The 20,506-nt window shown below is 48.5% G+C and overlaps 1 protein-coding gene and 1 pseudogene across 1 annotated transcript in view; one reads left to right on the top strand and one right to left on the bottom strand.

The window, feature by feature from the left end:
- LOC125133374 (scavenger receptor cysteine-rich domain-containing protein SCART1-like) overlaps nt 1–3,722 on the bottom strand; it is a 106,018-nt pseudogene extending 102,296 nt beyond the window's left edge.
- Nucleotides 3,723–9,398: 5,676 nt separating this feature from the next.
- The window catches only part of PARD6G (par-6 family cell polarity regulator gamma), an 88,730-nt gene continuing 77,622 nt past the window's right edge, over nt 9,399–20,506 (top strand). The window contains exon 1 of the mRNA XM_047794180.1: nt 9,399–9,609. Within this exon, the coding sequence (XP_047650136.1) occupies nt 9,538–9,609 (72 nt within the window). The 5' untranslated portion in view covers nt 9,399–9,537. The remainder of the gene's footprint in view (nt 9,610–20,506) is intronic.

Genomic DNA, 20,506 nt, shown 5'->3' with positions numbered 1-20,506 from the left:
CCAGAATCTTAGCTATACAGTCTACTTATTTCACCATCAGTGATTTTTTTTAAGTCTTTATCCATGAAACATACTTCGCATTTACCTCTCCATTTTTGGTCTTCTAAAAAACACATTTTCTTAGGGACTTTTATACCAGGATGTCTTCCACAAACAAAAATTCAGTAATGAGATTTATTTCAGTACAACTTCCTTTTATGTATATAGCTGTGTCCTTAAACAGGGCTGTGTATAAGATGAGGTGTGTAGTTTGCTGTTTCTTTGAAGTCCAAGGTACCTTAGGGTGAGCATGTCTGATGTTTATTATTATTGCTTTCATAGAATGCTGTTTTCCCACCTTTATCTCCAGACACAAGGATGGGGAACAGAGGCAAAACAGGTCTGCACACTGTAAAGTGTCTTCAGACAACTGCAAACCCAGCTTCCTATAGGACTTAAAGGCTAGGCAAGGGCGAGTAACCAAAACAAGTGTCTGCAAGCAGCCCACTTCTCTGACTGTCAGGAGCATGCCACCTTGAGCTGGTCTCCCTGTTTGGGCTAGCCCTTGTGCTGAGCCAAGCTGGCCAGAGACACCACCTGCCAAGTACCTGTGCGACCAACTCCCATTCCTGAGCTAAGGTTAACCCATAATTACATTTATTTGCATATTTACTATGACAGACAATGTGTTCAGTGCTTTGGGTGATTACATTCGCTATTTTATTTTTTAAAAAACCACTTTATGAAGGTATGATCGACATACAGAAAGCTGTACATAATTAATGTATGCAACCTGATGAGTTGGAGATCGGTTTACACACATTACCACAATCTACACCATAAATATATCTATCACTCCCAAAAGTTTCCTCCTACTTATTTGTTCATTTATTTATTACTACTATTATCATCACCATTTGTGTGTATGGTAAGAACACACATAGGATCCATTCTCTTAGTCAATTTTATGTACACAGCCCAGTATTGTTAACTATAGGCACCATAATGTACAGATCTCCACAACTTATTCATCTGCCATAACAAACTTTGTCCCCTTTGAATGGCACCTCCCCATTTCTGAGGGACCCAAAAGGGGTAAAATATTGCCTTGAGCCTTTACAGCTGGGAGGTAGCAGAACCATGGTGTCTTCTAGCTCTGTCCAGACCTATGGTCACTAAATGCTCTGTTCCTGGCCACAGCCCCTTGCTCATGCACCCTGGTATAAAACCCCAAGCTCTGACCCAAGGACCGCCATGCATGAGTGGCAAAAACCCTTAGCACTTGGACCCCCCTCTGCCTCTTTTTCCTATCTTCTCCCTCCCTCACATGACCTTCCCTGCCTTCCCACTAAAGGAGGAGGTGGTGAGAAAAACGAAGCCAGAAAGCTATAGTAATGGCATACACGTGGGTGCTTCCTGGTATGAGGGGCTTTTTTGAGTGCTCAGTGCATTCGCACACTAATCTTCATGACAATCTTGTGAGGGGCGTTATCATTGTTCCCTCCATGTCACAGAGGAAGGCTCAAGGCAGAGAAGTGGAGTAACCTACCCTGACTCACACATGATGAGACCCAGATGTCCTTCACCTGTGGCTCACCTGCTGCAAACATCTGGTTCCAGTTACAGCGGCCGCAGGTTCCAGAAGACTGCTAGATCCTTACATAAATCCCTTTGAGACCCACAGGCTCTGAACTAATCCCCATGGGCAAGTTACTTGGAGTTGATCTGAAAAATAACCCCTGGCAGGCTTTGAACCAGCTATGAGAAGATGAAAAACTGAAGACAGCTGGGAGATCCCAGGTTCTAGAAGATGAGGAAGCAGCTGCCTTACTGGAAAAGTAGGAGAGAGTAGAGCTTGGGAAAGAACATGAGGGTTGTGGCTGCAAAGGAAGAGAGTATGCAACCTCGCAAAGCCCTGTCCTCTACCCAAGTGCCCACTTTGACCAAGTCTGAAGTAATATAAGGACTCCAGTCAAAAACTGAAGTCTTGCACTCTGGATCAAGGCCAAGTGCTGGCCAATATCTTTGGAAGTGAAGAAAAATATAAAACAGCTTTGCTTTGAATTTTTGAGATTTAGCTGTGAGTGGCAGACATCAGCACCATCCTTTCTCCAGCATGTGTCTATGCCCAGTGGTGCAATTCTCCAAAGGTAATTTTGGACATTTGTGAAATGTATCTGCCCTTTTCCACCACATATGAGGAACCCAAGAGTCACAGAACTCAAGTCTCTAAGCCAGGAGCACACAGTCTATATAAGTGGGCAATCATTTTAGGAGGTCACTGCTGCTGACCAAGCCCCCAACTTCATGTGCATTTAGGCACACAAGTTGGTTCAGAGTAAGGCAAGACCCTTTTCAAAGCTTCATGTCTCCACTGAGCTTCCACTTTAATAGGGTTGTTTTTTTTGAGGGGGTTGTTGGTTTGGTTTTTTTTTTGTCTTTTTAGGGCTACACCTGTGGCATATGGAAGTTTCCAGGCTAGGGGTCGAATCAGAGCTGTAGCCGCTAGCCTATGCCACAGCCACAGCAACACCAGATCAGAGCTGTGTCTGCAACCTACACCACAGCTCATGGCGATACTGGATCCTTAACCCACTGAGTGAGGCCAGGGATTGAACCTGCGTCCTCATGAATACTAGTCAGATTCATTTCCACTGAGCCACAATGGGAACTCCCACTTTAATAGGTTTTTGATCACAGAAATGCAAGCTTATTGCAAATAATTTCTAAATGCAGAAAATCCCTTAATTCCATCCAAGACATACCTGCCATTAACCTACTGATGGATCTTTTGGCCCCACGCTGAGCCCCTTTGACCTGAAGTTTGGTCTGGAGTGGACACCACACCTCAAACACCCCTGGATCTCCCAGTGCAGGGTTGGCAGCGAGCTGAGAGTCTGGGGGAGAGGGGTATCTGTGGCTAACCCTTCTCAAGAGTAAACTCTGAAAGGTCCAGGCCTTGGAGCAGGTGTGAGGCCATGTCTTCATCAGACCTCAGCTACTTATCAATTCACCCTGGAGGGGTGAATCAAGAGTGCTCCATGGAGCAGCCACCGCCTCACTACTAATTGGCCTAATTTGTCCTTTTCTACCCCAAATATCACACTGTGAAACCAAGACTGCACCTGCTGGCACCAAATCCAGCAGCTTTACAGATCCTTCTCCACAACAGAGGAGAGGGTGTGGGGATAAGGGGCACTCTGAGCCAGTGAAATTTGGGGAGCTAATGAGGCCCTCCATTCCTGACTCCTGAGGCTAGGGCTCCATGTCGCTCACCAACAGTGGACAACAAAAGGACCTTAAATTTGACCAAGCTAGAGGAAAGGACCACCCACCCTCCCTTTGTAGTCAAAAGATGGATGGGCTAACCCTGGAGGCCAGTATATATAGATTTCTCACCCTTGGCACTGCTGACATTCTGAGCTGGATCATTCTTGGTGGTGGAGGCTGGCCCGTGCATTGCAGTGTGTTTAGCAGCATCCCTGGCCTCTGCTTGCTGCTCACCTACTCGCCAGACATTGCTAAGTGTCTCTGAGGACAGAGGGTAAAATTGCACAGTTCAGGAACCCCTGTACTTATCCTGCTGCTCTGATCAGCCCTGCAGCCACCATGCATGCAGGGTTTATCTCCCAGTCAGGCATCCCTGAGGTGGGCATGGGAGTACTGGGGGGGGTTCCTTCTCCACCATATTTGGCAGCAAAAAATCGTAACTGCTGACTCAGCAACTCACCTGAGGTTGGCATTTCTCCTCTCTATTATGAGGGTCTTAGAAACAACATATAGCTCTGTTTTCGTTATTAAATTCCTTTTCTTTCCGATAAAAATGCCTTTGGTCCCCACATATGCAGAAGTTTAAGATTTTAAGTCTACGACTACTTCCGTGTTAGATACCGTGGACTGTGAGGCAAACCTAGGCCTTTTGAGGAACATGTTTTCCTGGGTCTGTAGCATGTTTCCTTTTTGATACTGGGGCCCTTAGGTATCAGTTTGGGATGGATTATTTGAGGCCAAAGATTTTAGGAGTATTGTGCCCCTACCCCTTGTTATTTTCCTTCTCAGTCTCTGTCTGAAACCAGCCATGAGCCCCTTATGCATGGAAAGTGAATACCTCTGCAGCCCCGGGGCCTCCATGAAGGAACATCTCTGGCTGGGCACATCCGTAAGGGGTGCTCACTCCTGACACCCTCTCTGCCCCAGACCAGGTGAGGCACTGCTGGAAAGGCGCAACCTCCAGGCACTTGTACTGGCAGAGCTCTTTAAAGATTTCAAAGTGGGGCCATATCTGGTGTCTTTTTGTTGCCAGGATATCGCCATGAAGTAGGCAGGGGAAGCACTGATCCGGCCACTTCACACATACAGCTGAGGCTCAGGTAAGTGACTTGTCCAAGTTCACCTAGTTTCAGGTCCTTCACCGGAGGACTGCAGGACACACAATGGAAATATAAGGCCTCCCCAAACTCCCAACCCATCTGCTGAGAGTCTACTCATTTAATTTCATTTAAACCTCTGAATCCCTTACCATCTCAGCTAACTCAGAGATAACTACCAGAACAGCAATCAGCATCGTGTGTCTGACCTGAGGAACAAGTATGCACCTGCCAGCCATAGAGAACCCCCAATGGGGCCTCCCAAGGCTCTGTGACCCCACGGATACGTATCAGGCAGGACATGTATAGAGATTTTCTATTGTGCTTCTGGACGTTGAAGAAACATTTCCACCTGAAGGCTCTGTTAGGCAAGTTGTTCTGTCTACACCCAACCCACCCCCAAGCTTGAAGCCCTAAAGAATCCTGCTTCAAGTCTTAGCTGGATACTCAGGCTCTGCCAGGAACCAGCCAGGTTTCCAGCCTTCCCTCCCAACAATTGGCTGGCAGCAGACCCAATGAGATGGTTGAGAAAAGAGCATGGGGCCTGTTCCGGAGCCTCTTCTACACACACAGGTCAAGGGAGCCCGCTGTCAGCAGTTCCCTGTGAGTCCTTGGGGCCAAGGACCCACATTCAGTTTTGGAACTTTCCCTTTGAGAGAAAGTCAGCACCTGTGTATACTCTGCTCTCCCACTTGCCGAGCATGTATCTCATTGACATTTTTTGGTTCTACCTGGAATTAATTAAAATTTTCAGAGATGGCAAACTAATGTAGCAGGTCCTTTCTAGTTTTCAGACCAGTGGACACTCTCAACCTTCTGTCAGGAACAGTTTTCTCCTGACTCTGTGGGACTCTCGGAATTTTTGTTTGCTGGCTTACTTCACTCGTGCCTTGTTTTGGTTCTGTGCATATGCCTAGACCACTGGCCAGTCTGGTGTCTCTCTTAAGGGCAGGGACCGTAAGTCAGTGCCTCTGTGATCATAGTCCCTGGCATGTAATAGCATATTTAGTAAAAGGAAATGAAGATTAAATTTTGGGTACAGCAAGTTAGCAATCTGTATTGAAGGGTTTAGAGATGTGTACTTTATGGCCTAGTCATTCCATTTTCAGGGGTTGATTCTAATGAAAAAATCAGAAATAAGTGAATTCAAGAAACATAGTATTATATAAAACCTAAACGTTGGAAATATCCTAAATATCCAATAACGGAATGACTAAAAATTAAACCTATATTCATATATGCAGCTACTAAAAACCATGTTTTCTAAGAACATTTAATGAAATTTTTTTTTATATGATGTAAGGCTGCAAAACTGGTTAGACAGCACAATAAAAAATTTAAAAAATACATTAACATATGTGTAGAAAAGAAACATAAAATATTTCTAAAAGGTAATAGAATAAACTACTGAGTAGTGTAATTATGGGTGATTTTTTTACTTTTTTTTTTTTTTAATGGCTGCACCTGGGGCATATAGAAGTTCTTAGGCCAAGGACTGAATCCTAAACCGCAGCTGCAGCAATGCTGGATCCTTTAACACACTGCATTGGGAAGGGATCGAACCTCAGCCTCTGCAGCAACTCAAGCTGCTGCAGTCAGATTCTTAACCCACTGTGCCGTGGTAGGAACTCCTAATTTTTTTCTTTCATGCGCTTGTGTTCTCCAGATTTCTTTATAATAGTTTATAATACTTTTTAAATACTCTGTAATTTATAGTACATTTATAATTACATAACATATAAATTATAATCATTCATAGTATACCTTATAATAATTTTTAATTGGTTAGGTTACCTAATATTTATTTGTTTTTCCAGAAAGCTACCACCTGCATTTTATTTATTGATTTTATTATTCTTTGCTAATTTGATCTTTCTACTCCCCATCCTACAATTTTAGTTGATTTTTATTTAAAAATTTTTCAATTTGATCCTTAATTCATTTTTTTTTTTCTTTTTGGGCATGCCTGCAGCATGTGAAAGTTCCCAGGCCAGGGATCAAACCTGTACCACAGCAGCGACTAGAGCTGCAGCAGTGACGACACCAGATTCTTAACCCACTGTGCCACAAGGGAACTATTTTAATTAATTTTTATCCTCATTTATCTATTGGCATAATTACTTATGTCTACAAAATTTTCCTCTGAGTACTACTTGAACCACATAGTGTATGCCTGATCTATGGTTTTTCATTATTACTTTAGCTATTTTAATTTGATTTTTATTTACTCATTTGTTCAAGGTTTGTATGTTTTCATAAAAGTTTGGGTTTATAAAATTATCTTCTAGGTGGTAGAGATTTTTGTTGTGGTTATTTAATTTTTTCTTTCATTTCCATTTTTAGTATCTCGTGATCACATATATATCAGTATCTATATACATATACATTTATGCCCTTTACACTTTGGAATTATTAGTGTTCACAAACTAATTTAGGGAATCGGAAATTTTTTTTTTTTTGTCCTTTTAGGGCTGCATCTGCGGCATATGGGCGTTCCCAGGCTAGAGGTCAAATCGGAGCTGTAGCTGCCAGTCTGCATCACAACCACAGCAAGGCCAGATCCAAGCCACATCTGCGAACTTCACCACAGCTCACAGCAACACCGGATCCTTAATCCACTGAGTGAGGCCAGGGATAAAACCCACATCCTCATGCATACTAGTCAAGTTCATTACCACTGAGCTACAACAGGAACTCTAGTAAACATTTTGTATAATGAGCAAGATAGCAAATGTTTTTGAGTTTGTGTCCATACAGTTTCCCTCTCAACTATTCAGCTTTGCAACTAGAGCACAAAGCCAGCCAAAGACATCAACGAGTGAGCATGGCTGTGTCCCAAAAAACTTTACTTACAAAATCAGGCAGCAGAGCAGATTTGGCTGGCACTTGGGTCATAACGTCCGGCCCTGTCCTAACATATGTCCTAATCACACAGTCATCTTGTGGATGTTCTATGAATGATTTGAAAAGTTTTGAAAACTTCAAAAGGACCACTGTCTCTATTCAAGCACAGAATTCAATATTTATATAAATTCAAATGACTGAATTTACTATTCTTTACCTAATACTGTGCATTTTACCAAAGGTACATTATTTAATTTCGCATTCTATTTCCTACGATTTTATTTAGGAAATAATAAAAAGTGAAAGCCAGTCCATGTAGTGTTCACCTATAGTAGCTCTTCATGTTGGCATATTATTTTTCATCAGGAAGGCCCATTTTCATTAAATGAGGTAATGCCATTGTCCCTAAAGCAATCTTAAATTAAGAACATAACATAATCTTAAATTAGGAACCCCTGTTTACTCCCTTTACTGATATTTTAAATTTCATCTTTTCTATGTCACTTTGTTGTAGTTATATCTCTTGTTTACTGTTTTTAACTGGATACTACTTAGTGATAAAATCCAAAGCCTGGAGCTCCCTTCATGGCTCAGTGGTTAAAAACCCAACTAGCAACCATGAAGATGCAGGTTCTATCCCTGGCCTCACTCAGTAGGTTAAGGATCCAACGTTTCCCTGAGCCGTGGTGTAGGTCACAGATACAGCTCAGATCTGGCGTGGCTGTGGCTGTGGCTGGCAGCTGTAGCTCCAATTTGACCCTTAGCCTGAGAATTTCCACATGCCACAGGTGTGACCCTAAAAAAGAAAAAACAAACAACAACAAAAACACAAATCCAAAAGCCTTAAAATAGGTGAGTTTTATCTCATTCACATTTGTAGGCAACGCATAGACGCTTTCGCTTCCTATGTCTTATGTTACTTTTTTCTGCCTACAGAATTTAATAAACATTTCACATGTTTGTATTCGTTTCACGCCCTCTCTCTATATATGTATATTTATATACATAATGTTCTGAAAATATGCAATGGTTATATTTTTGTTTTAGTTTTTCTCTTGATCACATTTAAAATCACAAATGTAATTAATACACTCCTCTATACAATTAAATTACCATGTTTGTATTTCTTTTAACTTTTTCTCCCATGAATTTACACTAAGAAAAATTATATAACCAACTAAAATTGGATTGTAAACCCGTATAGTACACTTTATAATAATTTTAAACACCCATTTGTTCTTTCTTTGCCTCATTAAACATTCCGACGGTGACGATTGGGGTTTTGGCAGTCCCGCTTCCAGAGCTCTCTAGGTAATAAGTACTCATGACATCGCTAACAATCAATGCCATCTTTCTCCCAATGTGTTCTTTTTCCTATCAGCCTTGGCATAACTCTTCCTTCTCGTCAGTCCTAGAGGTGTTTCTGACTCTCCGTACCTTTTTACTTTGGCATGTGTTAGACTATGCCTTAGGAGTTTGCTCCCCGCAGAACTTTTGCCCAGACCATCTTCCACATGGCAGCTAGTGCGGACAGGTGTGCCCAAAGGGGTCAGGCCTCCAGTGATTCCCATATCGTCCAAAAATCAGCCAAGATCAGTCTCCTTCCCAGGGCAACAGGTGGAGGCAAGCAAAATCTAGTGCGGGCTGCTTGGTGGGAACAAGGCGCCAGGGTGGGGGTCGGGCGGCGCTGCTGCGCTTCTCGGCTCCTGGGTTTGGAGCGCGCACCTACCCGTGAACGCGTCTTAGGGGGCGGGCCCGCCGGGCGGGGCTTGGGGGGAGGGTCCTCGGAGCTAGAGGGAGGGAGGGAGGGAGGTGGGAGGGCGGGTCGGTGAGCCGTGGGTGGGGCCTGAGGGGGCTGAGTCTTCGGAGCACCGTGCGAGTCCTCGAGGCTCCGAGGGTGGATCCTTAGGGCGTTCCTTCAGGAACCCGTCCTCGGAACGCGGGGCGGGACGTGGGTCCTCGGGGCTTGTGGGGCGGGTCCTCCGGGACCGGGGCCGGTTCTCGGCACGAGGGGCGGGGCATGGGACCTGGTCCTCAGGACGAGGGGCGGGGATTGGTGGTGGATCCTCCCGGCGCAGGGCGGGACCTGGGTCCTAGGGCCTCGGGGGGCGGGTCCTCGGGGCGGCGCGCGCTGGCGTCCCCCGCTCCTCCCGCGCGCGGCCCCTGGAGTCCCCAAGGCGCGCGGCCAGCCCTGCTCGGGCTGCTGCACTCCAGCTGCCCGGCCGCCGAGCGAGCGCGGGCCCGGGCCGGGGCCGGGGCTGCGGCGAGGGGCGCCGCACCCAGGGTCCTTCTGCAGCCCTCGTAGCGAGGAGCGAGGGCGAAGACGAGGCTAAGTGGAGCCGGAACCATGAACCGGAGTTTCCACAAGTCTCAGACCCTGCGCTTCTACGACTGCAGCGCGGTGGAAGTCAAGAGCAAGGTGAGCCGGGGTCCAGCGGTTTGCCTACCCCCCTGCGAATGAATGGGCGCCCCGCAGGGGACTGAACTGTGCGAGAGGGACTGGCGCCGGCGACAACTTTGGAGCGCGGCGCGGTCGGTGGAATGTGCAGGGGTCCCGCAGTCCTTCCCGCCCCCCTGCGCGCGCACAAAGCCCGGCAGCCCGATAGGGTCCAGCTGGAGCCGTGGCTCTCTGAGGGCCGCGCGGCCGCCGGACCCTTCGCGGGAGCTGCTCTTTTGTTCCACAAACCAGCGGCGACCCGGCGCGCCGCACGGTGGAGGGGCGACGTTTCCGGGGCTACCCGAGGCTGCTCGGATTCGGGGCCGTGGAGGGGCCTCGGGGGCCCGGGCGAGGGGAGGGCCCTGACCGCGCCGCCTCCCTCGCTGAGGAGGAGCCTCGGAACCCGCAAGGGGGGAGACAGGCTGCGGATCTCCGACCCCTGGACTGGACCCCCAGACCCCGGCCCCGCCCTGCGTACCAGCCCCTCAGTCTCCCGGCGAGCCCCAGGCCCAGATTCCCCCGGCGCGCAAGACCGGCGGCCCCTCCCGCTGCCCGCGCCCTGGCCCAAGCTTGCCCGAACTTGCGGGTGGCTGTACGTATTTGGATAATTGGCTGATAGGATCTGGCGCTTCTGCCCTTTGCGGAGGCGGCTCCTTTGCTGCAGACGCTTTTGTCTGCGAGGGTCTCGGGTGTCCGTGGTGAACTCCGCGGCAGAGGAGGAGCTGCAGTTGTTCAGGGTCCTGGTGGAGGGGCCCCTCGGGCTTACTGCTGCCTGAGAGCCGGTTCTTGCCCTTTCTCTCTGAGCGCCCCCCACCTCGGTAAAGCAAAGCAGAGGAGCCTTGAGTGGTGGGAGAAGGAGGGTGGGCTCCGACCAACTCCGCGCACACTCGAGTCTTGGGGCTTGTGTGCCCTGGCCCGGTCTCTAGGAAGACAAGTCCAGCGGTCCCCTGCCTGTGCTGCCCCTACCAGCGAAGGGGGATGGGGGTCCTTTGGTGTAAGATTCCCAGGGTTTCCTCCGAGAATTGGTGGAGGGGGCGCGGGTTATCTCACGGGAACCTCGCCGCAATGAGTTGTGGAATTTCATCACCATCTCGTTGAACAGTGTTTTTATGAGATCCTCATGTCCAGTTACTCCGAATGCTAATTCTGTGACCCTTGCCCAACACTCATCCCCTCTTCTAGCCCCAGAGTGCCTTCCCATACCGCCATCAGATGTGCCGGCCGTGAGTTGTGGGACGGGGAAGAACCGACAAGCATGAGTGAGGGCACCAAATAATTGACGTTTCATTAGCTCAGTGGGAATAAGGCTTTTAAAGCTCATTGTCCACTACAGTAGCCACTGAGCACTTATGGTGTTTCATTTTAACTTTCTGTTTTGAGATCATCATAGATTAACAGGCAGTTGTGAAAAAGAATACAGAAACTCCTCCAAAAGTAACATCTTGTATCACAGTGTCACACCTAGGACCTCATTAGACTTGTTCACAAGTGTTTTTAGGTCATGCATTTTCATCAGTGTGCACATTCCTGAGACCCAGCAGTCACAATACAGAGCACTTCCATCTCAAGGGTATCTTCTGCTGCCCTTTCATAGCAGCTATTTAATTCCAAGTGTGAGTTGATTAGCATCAATATCATACACTCTTCCTGAGTTCCCTGTGCTCAGTAGCCACATGCAGCTTGCAGCTCCCTGACCAGATGCAACTCCAGAGGGTCTATCCAGAGGGGACAGCCCTGGAGGAAATGACCTCACAAAGCCTTATCTTACAGTGCTGGACTGTTGACACTGTGGGCCAATGGGTTCTGGAGAGTTGAGTCTGCCTTTGCCCCTCGTTGGGAGCTGGGGGCTGTGGGTGTTCTGGTAGCCCAGTGGATGGCCTTCTTGGCTTCCCAGTGAAGAAAAAGGGGCACTGCTCCATGCCCCAAGCCTGGGTTCAAGTTCAGATGCAGCGAATGCTCCCCAGAGGTGAATGGCAGAGCCAGACTTTTGGTTGAATTTGGGAGCAACCCTGGGCCTGGGCCCTGTTGGGCTGTCTGGTTATAGACACACCACCACCAGCAGTAGCAGCAGCCTTTTTGGATAATGGGCTTGCCTTACTTTTGTCCAGAGGGTTCATGTGGCTCTTCCCTCTGTATTCGGCCTTCCACTGACCCCCTTAGTAGTTAATACCTAGAACCATTGCGTCCATCTCTGCAGGGGGTCTTGTGCCAGCTGCTGTTTTTAAAATATGGGGAAAAAAAAACTTGATGACAGTGATGTCTTTATCCAGTCTAAATGTAGCACCTAGCACCTGGGTTTGTATTTGGATAAAATAGTGCCAGGGAGCTGAGCTCAGCAGGTTTTGCCACCTACCTTGTGAGCTTTCAGGCAAGTTATTTAACTTTTCTGAGTCTCAGTTATTTCATCTGTAAAATGGCCATTGTGCTGGTTCTGCTTACCTCCCAGGATCAAATGAGGTAGTGAATGTGAAACCACTTTTAAACTGAGAGCAGGAGTTCCCGCTGTGGTGCAGTCAGTTAAGAATCCAGCTGCGAGGCTGCAGAAGCAAGAGTTTGATGCCTGGCCTGGGAACTTCCATGTGCTGCTGGGACAGCCATTAAAAAAAAAAAAAAAAAAATGCTGAGAGCACCCACTGTTGTAAGAATTAAGCACTCAGATCAGGATTCTATGGCGTTCCAGGATATTGGGTCTAAAAATCACCTCTGATCCTCTCAGAATTTTTGGCATTAGCCATGTGCCACAGCTGGTCAGTTTCCAAAGCCTTGGGGACTTTATCTTGACCTGGTGCCTCAACTCCTCCCCCAAACATTTCATCTCTAAAACCTGTGACTGGGCTCCTCCTACCCGGTCCAGCAGCGTGCACTTCTGATTCCCCAGTTCTGCTAGTGGGACTAGCGTTTCATGCTCATTCTGACTTCTGCCCCTCTTCCCATGAGGCCTGAGGGGGCAGGGGTTGTGCCCATGTCTGGGGGTGTAAGTCTTGGCCCATCAGAGGGCAGCAGGAAGGCCAGTGCTGAGGGAAGGGTCTCTAGGGGGCAGAGTAATTGGAGATGACTTGTTTGAGGAAAGACAGAAAGTCACACAGGTTAGCTGTGAGTGCTGCAGTGGCTTTAACTGTGTGTCTTGTCAGTGCCACCAGCATCTGCTTGTGCCTGAAAAATCTGAAAGCATGATTATCCCATCTCAGCCCGAGCCCCACCCTCTGGCTGGAGGCCCCTGCCTTAAACCACGTCCATGTGGTCCCAGTTTCCTTACCTCTCAGGTCTCATCCGGGTTCCCCTTGGCCACTGGGCCTCTGGCCATGTGGCTTTCCCCCACCAGCAATGCTTTCTCTAAGAACCTGCCCTATCTTGGTGGCCCCCTCCTCTAAAGCCCATCCGATGCCTTTCCCAGGCGGAGGCTTCTCCATCCTCTAAGCTCTTCCCCATGTTTCTCGTGTTATGGTCCTTGTCATGGTGCTGGTGACAGGGATGGAGGACTCTGTTCACACTCGCAGGGCTTGTTGTGTCCATTGTGTTTGGGGCAGAATAACACTGCTGAAGGATTTGATCCAGTTTTGGCTGCTTTGTTTAGATAATGTTGGAGGCTTTTTTGGATTCTAAACAAACACAGCGTTGTAGAAAATGTAGAAACCATGATAGGCATGAAGAGGGGTAATTGTCACACCCAGCGTGTTGTCACATGTCCTCCAGCCCCTTTATATGCACGTTTACATGCAGATGTCTTTGTTTTACAGAATCAGGGTCCTATTTATAGATATATTATTCTGTAGCCTGCTTTCCCCCTTCAGCTTAGCAGTGTATTCTAAATGTTTTCTCATGTCATTAGTATTTTTAGAAAACACATTTTTGAAATGGCTGCATAGTATTTCAACTTATGTATAAACCTTAATTAATCTAACCCTATCTGGGTTATTTCCAGTTTTTTCTAGAATAAACAATTCTATGTATAACATTTTTATATTTAAATCTTTTATTTAAAGATTACATGTAGAATGTAAAGAATATATATGTGTGTGTGTGTTGTATGAACTGTAAAGAATACTGATTCGCTTAACTCGCAGCAGAACTTTTATTATTTCTTTAGGATAGATTCCTAGAAGTGAAATTACTAAGTGAAAAATATGCACATTCTTAAGGCTTTGAATACATATTGCTTCCAGAAAATCTATTCTGTAAATGTGTATACCCTGTTTCATGTCCACCCCCTCTCTCCCCCTCCCTCCTTCCCACATTAGGTATTTCCTTATTCTTTCTCAATTGGATAAATGAAACGCTACCCCCACCATTTTTTTCATTTGTATTCTTGGGTTATTAGTGAATAGAAAATTCTTATAGTTGTTAGCTATATGTATGTCTGTTTTTAGCGGCATCTTTCTTTCCTGCATTCTTTTTTGTTAGTGTTCTTATTTTTTATTGAGTTCTGGAGCTGCTTTCCACCGGGATTTTCCAGTGGGTGCAGATGATGCTGAGGTGACAGTGCCTTCAGTCCACATGTTTCCTCTGGTCCCCAGATCTTATCTCTGGCTGAGGTTGTTGCTGCCTGGCCTCGCCCTTCCGTCTGGTGGCTGGGGCCTGGGCCAGGCCCTCCCCGTGGGGTGCTTGGGCACTTGCCTCCTGTGGGCCAGTTGAGAACCGCCTGACATGGTTTGACTCACCTGTGTGTGCAGCTACACCCTTTTAAAGATTCCAGCTTGTTTGTATCTGCGCATGTCTGTGTTTAAACAGGTTTGGTGACTTGATGTGGGGAAGTTGCCTCTGGAGGGGACTTTCCTCAGGGACCCAGGTGGGGAGTGTCAGTCTGGGGGGCTTGGGTGGTGCTGCTGCCCACCTTCTTGGCTTTTGGGCCCTTGAGCAGCAAAAAGCCCTCTGGGCCTTCCTGGGGGCACACCAGTTAGCAAGGGGTTTAAGCCACTTCCTAGAATCCATGACATTTCAGGTAGAGGGTTCTTACAGTTCTAGAGAAGGGAAGGAATACCAGGGATTGGGAGATGCGACCATTCAAGGTTGCTTCAAGGTATCAGAAGCTCTAATATTTCTGAATCACATCCAGAGTCGGCGGAAATGGAGAGGCACCTGACCTGTTGCCATGAAGGGGCCTCCAAGACTTTCAGAGGCAAGCAAGGGAGAGCTTGGAATGATGACAGCAGAGGCATCCATGACTTGGGGGTGAAAGGGGCCTTGGGAGTCTGGGTATTGCATTTGTTCAGCTAGCTGAACCAGTATTTACTGGTTCCACACTGCCTCTCAGCAAATTTCTTCTCTATTGTGAACCTGGGGAGCAATGGGAGGTGCTATGCCCCTTTTCAGGCCCAACACTCACCCTACAGCCCTCCTTTGAGGTTGCCCTGAACACACTGGGGGTATAGAGATGGTCCAGGCTGGACATTGCCTTCTGTGTATAGGTTGTGTTCACAAGTATTTCTTAAAATTTGTTTAACCACACACACCAGACACTGTTCTAAAAACATTGCAATTGCAGAGATTATTCATTAATCCCCATCACGACCTTGCAAGATGGTTTCTGTCATCACCCCCCTTATACACAGGAGAACACTGGACAATCCAAGTGGCTTTACTAAGCTGCTCCAGGTCAGAGATCCTGCTCACTTTAGCTCCGGACTCCACGCTCTTTACCACAAATCGCCTGTGGCCTCTGGTGGAGGTGGCTCCCGCTCCTCCTCCTCTGACAAGCCCTCAAGCCAGGTCCACACATGGGTGTTCCCAGCCCATCCCGGGAGAATGAGGCAGACCCCCTTGGGCGCCTCCATGGAAGGCCAAGGCCTGGTACTCTGGGGGAAGAGGTTCTATTTTTCTTCCATCCCTGGAGCAGGTTCCAGCTGTGTGGCCTCAAGGGAAATCCTGTGTTGAGTAGTTGTTCTCAAAAGTCTGATCCCACCATCCATTCATGTATTCATTTACTGAGTACTTCCTGTGTGCCAAGCATGGGGTTCATGCTGGGGTACAAAGGTAACCAGGACAGTATGCCCACCTTAACAGCTTATGGTCCAATGAAGGCTCAGACCCAGGTGGGTGGATGCTGGGCTCCTCATTCTCTTGTCCAAATTGTCACCAAATCCATGGTTTCACATCTTAAGACCAGAGGTCGCCAGTGCATTCCGGCCATTCTAACCCCACAGCAAGACCAGCCACGGTGTTTGGGCACCCAGAAACCACTCCCGTCTGTCCTCTGATGTGAGAGAAGCTGCGCCTGCGAGGGTCACTCTGAGATGAGTCGGGGCATCTTCTCATCTCCTTGCTTCCAGAAATAGCTGGGCTCCAGTCTCTACTTTTCCTCATCTGGGGACTTTCCCCTGCGCTGCATTTGTCAGTAGTATGCTCCAAGGATAACTCCAGCATCTAAAGTGTGAAGAGCAGTGCTTTGCATGCAGCAGGTACCCAAATAAATGTTAGTTGAGTTGAATGCAGATGAAGAACATCTGGACTTTCCTGCTAGCTACTAGTTCACAAGTGGTCTGTTAGGGTACTTTAGAAAAGAACCTCTTTTTGAGAAAGGTGACCAAAGCTGGACTCATCAATTGACTTATTCCCAGGGCATCTCTGTGAGGGGTCAGGGGCCTTGTCCCCCTCTTGCTAGTGCCTTCGGGATGGAAGGGTAGAAGATGAGCTAAACCAAGGAGGAACTTTGAAAGGTTGAAGGAAGCTGATGTTGGTATTGCCACTGCTGATAGTATCCCCTCGTTTCCTCAGTGCTAAATTTCAGGCTGAGAGCTGCAGGGGTCCAGCTCCGGCACTACATCGGAGCCAGCTCCCGTGTATCTCTCATTGTTCCTACAGGCTGCCTCTTCCAGAGCCACCCGGGTAGCCCTGTGTTTCCCACAGGACAGGGGTAACAGATCAGGGCACTTGCTGTGGCAGCTGTGACATCTGTTACCTTTGAAGCCTTCTTTCCCTGACCCCTAAATTCTGTGCTTCCCAGGTTCCTGGGGTACAGGGGTATGTCTCCCACACCCCACCCCTCTTTGACCCTCCCCAAGGCTGTGTTCCTCTGGGGCTCTGCAAAGATGCTTGCTGGCAGAGGGGACCAAGAGGATGGGCACTTCTCACCACTCCCCAACCAGAGCATCTGCTCTGTATTTTGGGGTATGAGTGCAGTATTTTACTTGGGGGAAGAAAAAAACTTTTGCTCCATAAAGAGTTTGAAAGTCACCCAGACCCTCCTGCCAGGCCCAGCCCTGTAAATTCATAGTTTGTCACCCTCCCCAGGTCCATGGGCTGACCTTGCAACCTGATCCTTTCCTCCTCTTACCCAAGAAGCTCTGCCATGCCTCAAGGCTGCAACATCTGCCTTTTTAGGAAACTGTTCCAGCCCCCCTTGACACTGGAGAGTCTCCTGTGTGAAGTTCAGTATGTGTGTGTGACCGTAGAGTACACTAACCTCCGGCGTGCAGCTTGATGAAATTTTACATGTTGACACACCTGGATGAATGCTGTGCACATCACGGTAGGTCTGGAACATTCCAACATTCAAGAAGTTTCCTGAGAGTTCCTGTCATGGCTCAGCAGAAATGAATCTGACTAGCATCCATGAGGACACAGGTTCGATCCCTGGCCTTGCTCAGTGGGTTACGGATCCGGCTTTGCCGTGAGCTGTGGTGTAGGTCGCAGACGTGGCTTGGATCTGGCGTGGCTGTGATTGTGGTGTAGGCCAGCAGCTATAGCTCTGATTTGACCTCTGGCCTGGGAACCTCCATATGCTGCAGGTGTGACCCTAAAAAGACAAAAATTTCCTTTATGCCCTGTGTAGTCAAACTCCCTTTTAACATCATCAGGGTCTCTACCACCAGAGATGAGTATGCTGGTTTCATCTTGATGTCACAATGCACTCTGTGTCCACAGGGTCCATCCACGTTGTATGAGTCCACAGAGCTGTTTTCCTATGGATGCAGAGTATCCCATTGTGCATCCGTCTGTGTTGATGGAGGTCTGAGTTGATGGAGGCCTAAAGCTTCCTGTGTGAGTTCCTCTTCATGCACTTGTGATTTTCACTAGCTGTCCTCAATGCTGCTGTAAGCCTGCCAGGGGTGGCCCTGGTCAGTGTAATGCTCGGCCCAGTGTGGCTGTCCTCGACTCAGTGGTGCAGCCTCCAATCCTGGACTGGATTGGATTTGGGTGGAGCAGCTGCTATAGGAAGTCTGAGGGTTCGGGAGTTCCTAGAGGCCTTGAACTGCAGCTTATTAAGTATTTGTTGATTAATAAATCAAAACAAATCAGGATTCGCGTCTTACAGAATTGAAGGGCTCCTGGTCCTTCCTTTAATTCTGGTTTGGGTTGCTGCTTGAGTGCCTTTCCAGCTGTCCTTTACTCTAGCCTTTGTGTGGCCTTCTGCTGGGCTGGGTGTCCTGGGAGAAGCTGAGACCCGAAGTGAACCAGATAGGCCTGGCGCTGCTCAACAGTCCAGGGCAGCTCGTGCCACAGTCTCTTTGGCAAAGGCGAAGAGTCATCCTTTTGATCATCGCCTGAGTTTCACATCCAGAATGAACACCACACCGCAGCCTTGATCATGGTGGGCTGTGGAGCTGAGCGTTCACACGGCCTTCACCCAGGGGACTTGCCTGTGTCGCCCTGCTGCTCACCACATGCACACCTAAGGATGTTGGTGAGTCCCATCCTTTGCCTTTAGGGATTTCTTTGCTCCCCTGAAAGTTCTGCCTAGTGATCAGCTATGTTTATTTTCCATTTTATCACGTCAGTAGGCCTGTTGAAAGCTGGATTGTATGTCAGTCAGTGCACAGAGAAGATCTTTTGTGCCTTTGCTTCCAAGAGAGGTCATGAGGTACTGATGCACAAGTCCAGAAAGTTCCCCCTCAGATGGCTTTTTGGGGGGATGTGTGCTGTTGTGGGAGGACCCTGAGGTCCCTGGCCAACAGCTGTGTAAGAGAACTGCGAGGACCATTAAAGCTTTAGGTCATCAGCTGTGCTAGAGCAATTCAGAGACTAAAGTCATGTTCATATCCTGTTTTCCATGGCTTGGGGGCCTGAGCCACTGCCTCCCCACCCACAAGTCCCGACCTCACTTCCCTCACTGGTCTGGAATAATAATGGGGTGTTGCTATGGGAAAAACAAACTTCTCTGTCTGAAGTTTGGTCCCTCATGTAGACAGGGAAGTGGCATCTGGCTCTTGGCAGCAGCCGTACAGGGCACAAGACAGATTTCACAAGAATGTGCTCCTTTGGGCTGGAAGGTGATGCAGAAGCTCGCTATGTCTGGGCAGACATCAAGGGATGCTCTTGTGAGAAATGGTGTTTTGAGGAAGCTGTACTTTGCCCCCCAGGAGCAGAGCTGCCCAGGAGCATGTTTGTCCCTGCTCACTGCATGCGGGCTTGGAGTCACCTATCCCGCACACAACCCTCCCCCACAAGCTGCTTCCCAGGTAGGTGACTCCGTTGCTTATCTGGTGCCTCTGTGATTCTTGTCATAACCAGGCTGAGGATTAGCACCTGGCCTTGAGCGTGAACAAGCATGTACTGTTGAGGTTGCCCTGCAGTTCTTCCTGGAATGGGTTTCCAGGGAGCACACGGTCTCTGGGCTCCCTCTCTGCCCCCGGAGCTAGGTTCGGCCTGGTGGGAGCAGCTGCTGCCCAGGTGATAGCACCTGAAGGAAAGTCCCGGAAAGTGTGACCATCTCTTATCATCAGTGATGTCTCATGGTTACAGCTTCCTTTCTTGGAGCATCAGCTGTGTGCCAGCTTTCTGCCAGGCACTCAGCACAGATGTTTTCCTTGACACTTCTGATACCTAATGGATGGGGGTCTTAACGAGGCTGTTAACTTGCCCAACAAAGGCCCCAGCTAAGTGGCAAAACCAGGTCTTAAGCCCTCAATTGCTCCACCATCCTGCTTCCCATCTAGTTCTCATTATCCCCTGATTCCACCGCATGGAAAATAGGCAACACCTACCTGGTTCAGATGTGCTCTGAAGTCACATCACGTGTCCCTCTACCTCCTTCCTGGACACCAGCTCAGGGCTGTGCTGCTTCCTAAATATCCCTCTTGCATCCTGTGAAATCCCCTCTCCTAGGCAGCCCATGAGCCTATGTACAGTCTGCTGGGAGGGAGATGGGGTGGGTGCAGGGAGAGCCGCTTCCTCTGCAGTACTGCAGAGGTTCTTTGCTGCTGTGGTCAGAGTGCCAACGTGACCACCCAGGTACCTGGCACCCCAGACATGTCACTCAACAGAGGCCCCTTGGATTGCCAGGCTGGGAGTGGGCAGTGCATGCTCAGCTCAGCTCTGAGTCCCCATCCAGAGACCCAGATGCATAGCTTGTCTCCAAAGCACAGCTTGGCTCTCATAAAATTATAAAAAGGTGGTTTTGGAGTTCCTGTCGTGGCGCAGTGGTTAACGAGTCCGACTAGGAACCATGAGGTTGCAGGTTCGATCCCTGGCCTTACTCAGTGGGTTAAGGATCCAGCGTTGCCGTGAGCTGTGGTGTATGTCGTAGATGCGGCTCGGATCCTGCGTTGCTGTGGCTCTGGTGTAGGCCTTTGGCTACAGCTCCAATTAGACCCCTAGCCTGGGAACCTCCATGTGCTGTGGGAAGCGGCCCTAGAAAAGACAAAAAAATATACATATATGAAAAGGTGGTTTCATTGTGAAAAATGACCCTGAAAAATAACCGCCTGCCAGTGATGGAAGAGAGAGGCCTGAGAAAGCCATGACCCCTATTCAGAAATTAGGAAGGTGGCTCAATTGAAGGAGGGAATCCTTCAGTCAGGGGCTGACTGCATGCTTCCTGCCCTTTGACAAATCCACTCAGGCCAAAATCTCACCTTATTATGCTTGCAAGCATGGGTCTTTGAGAAGGGCTCAGTACATTCCTACGAATGGCCATGGAGGGTCTAGCTGGGTGTGCACCTTC

This window comes from Phacochoerus africanus, chromosome 8 (genome assembly GCF_016906955.1).
Source record: "Phacochoerus africanus isolate WHEZ1 chromosome 8, ROS_Pafr_v1, whole genome shotgun sequence".
Classification (NCBI taxonomy): Eukaryota; Metazoa; Chordata; class Mammalia; order Artiodactyla; family Suidae; genus Phacochoerus; species Phacochoerus africanus.
The sequence above is the reverse complement of the archived record's forward strand: the minus strand, read 5'-3'. Positions and strand labels throughout refer to the sequence as shown.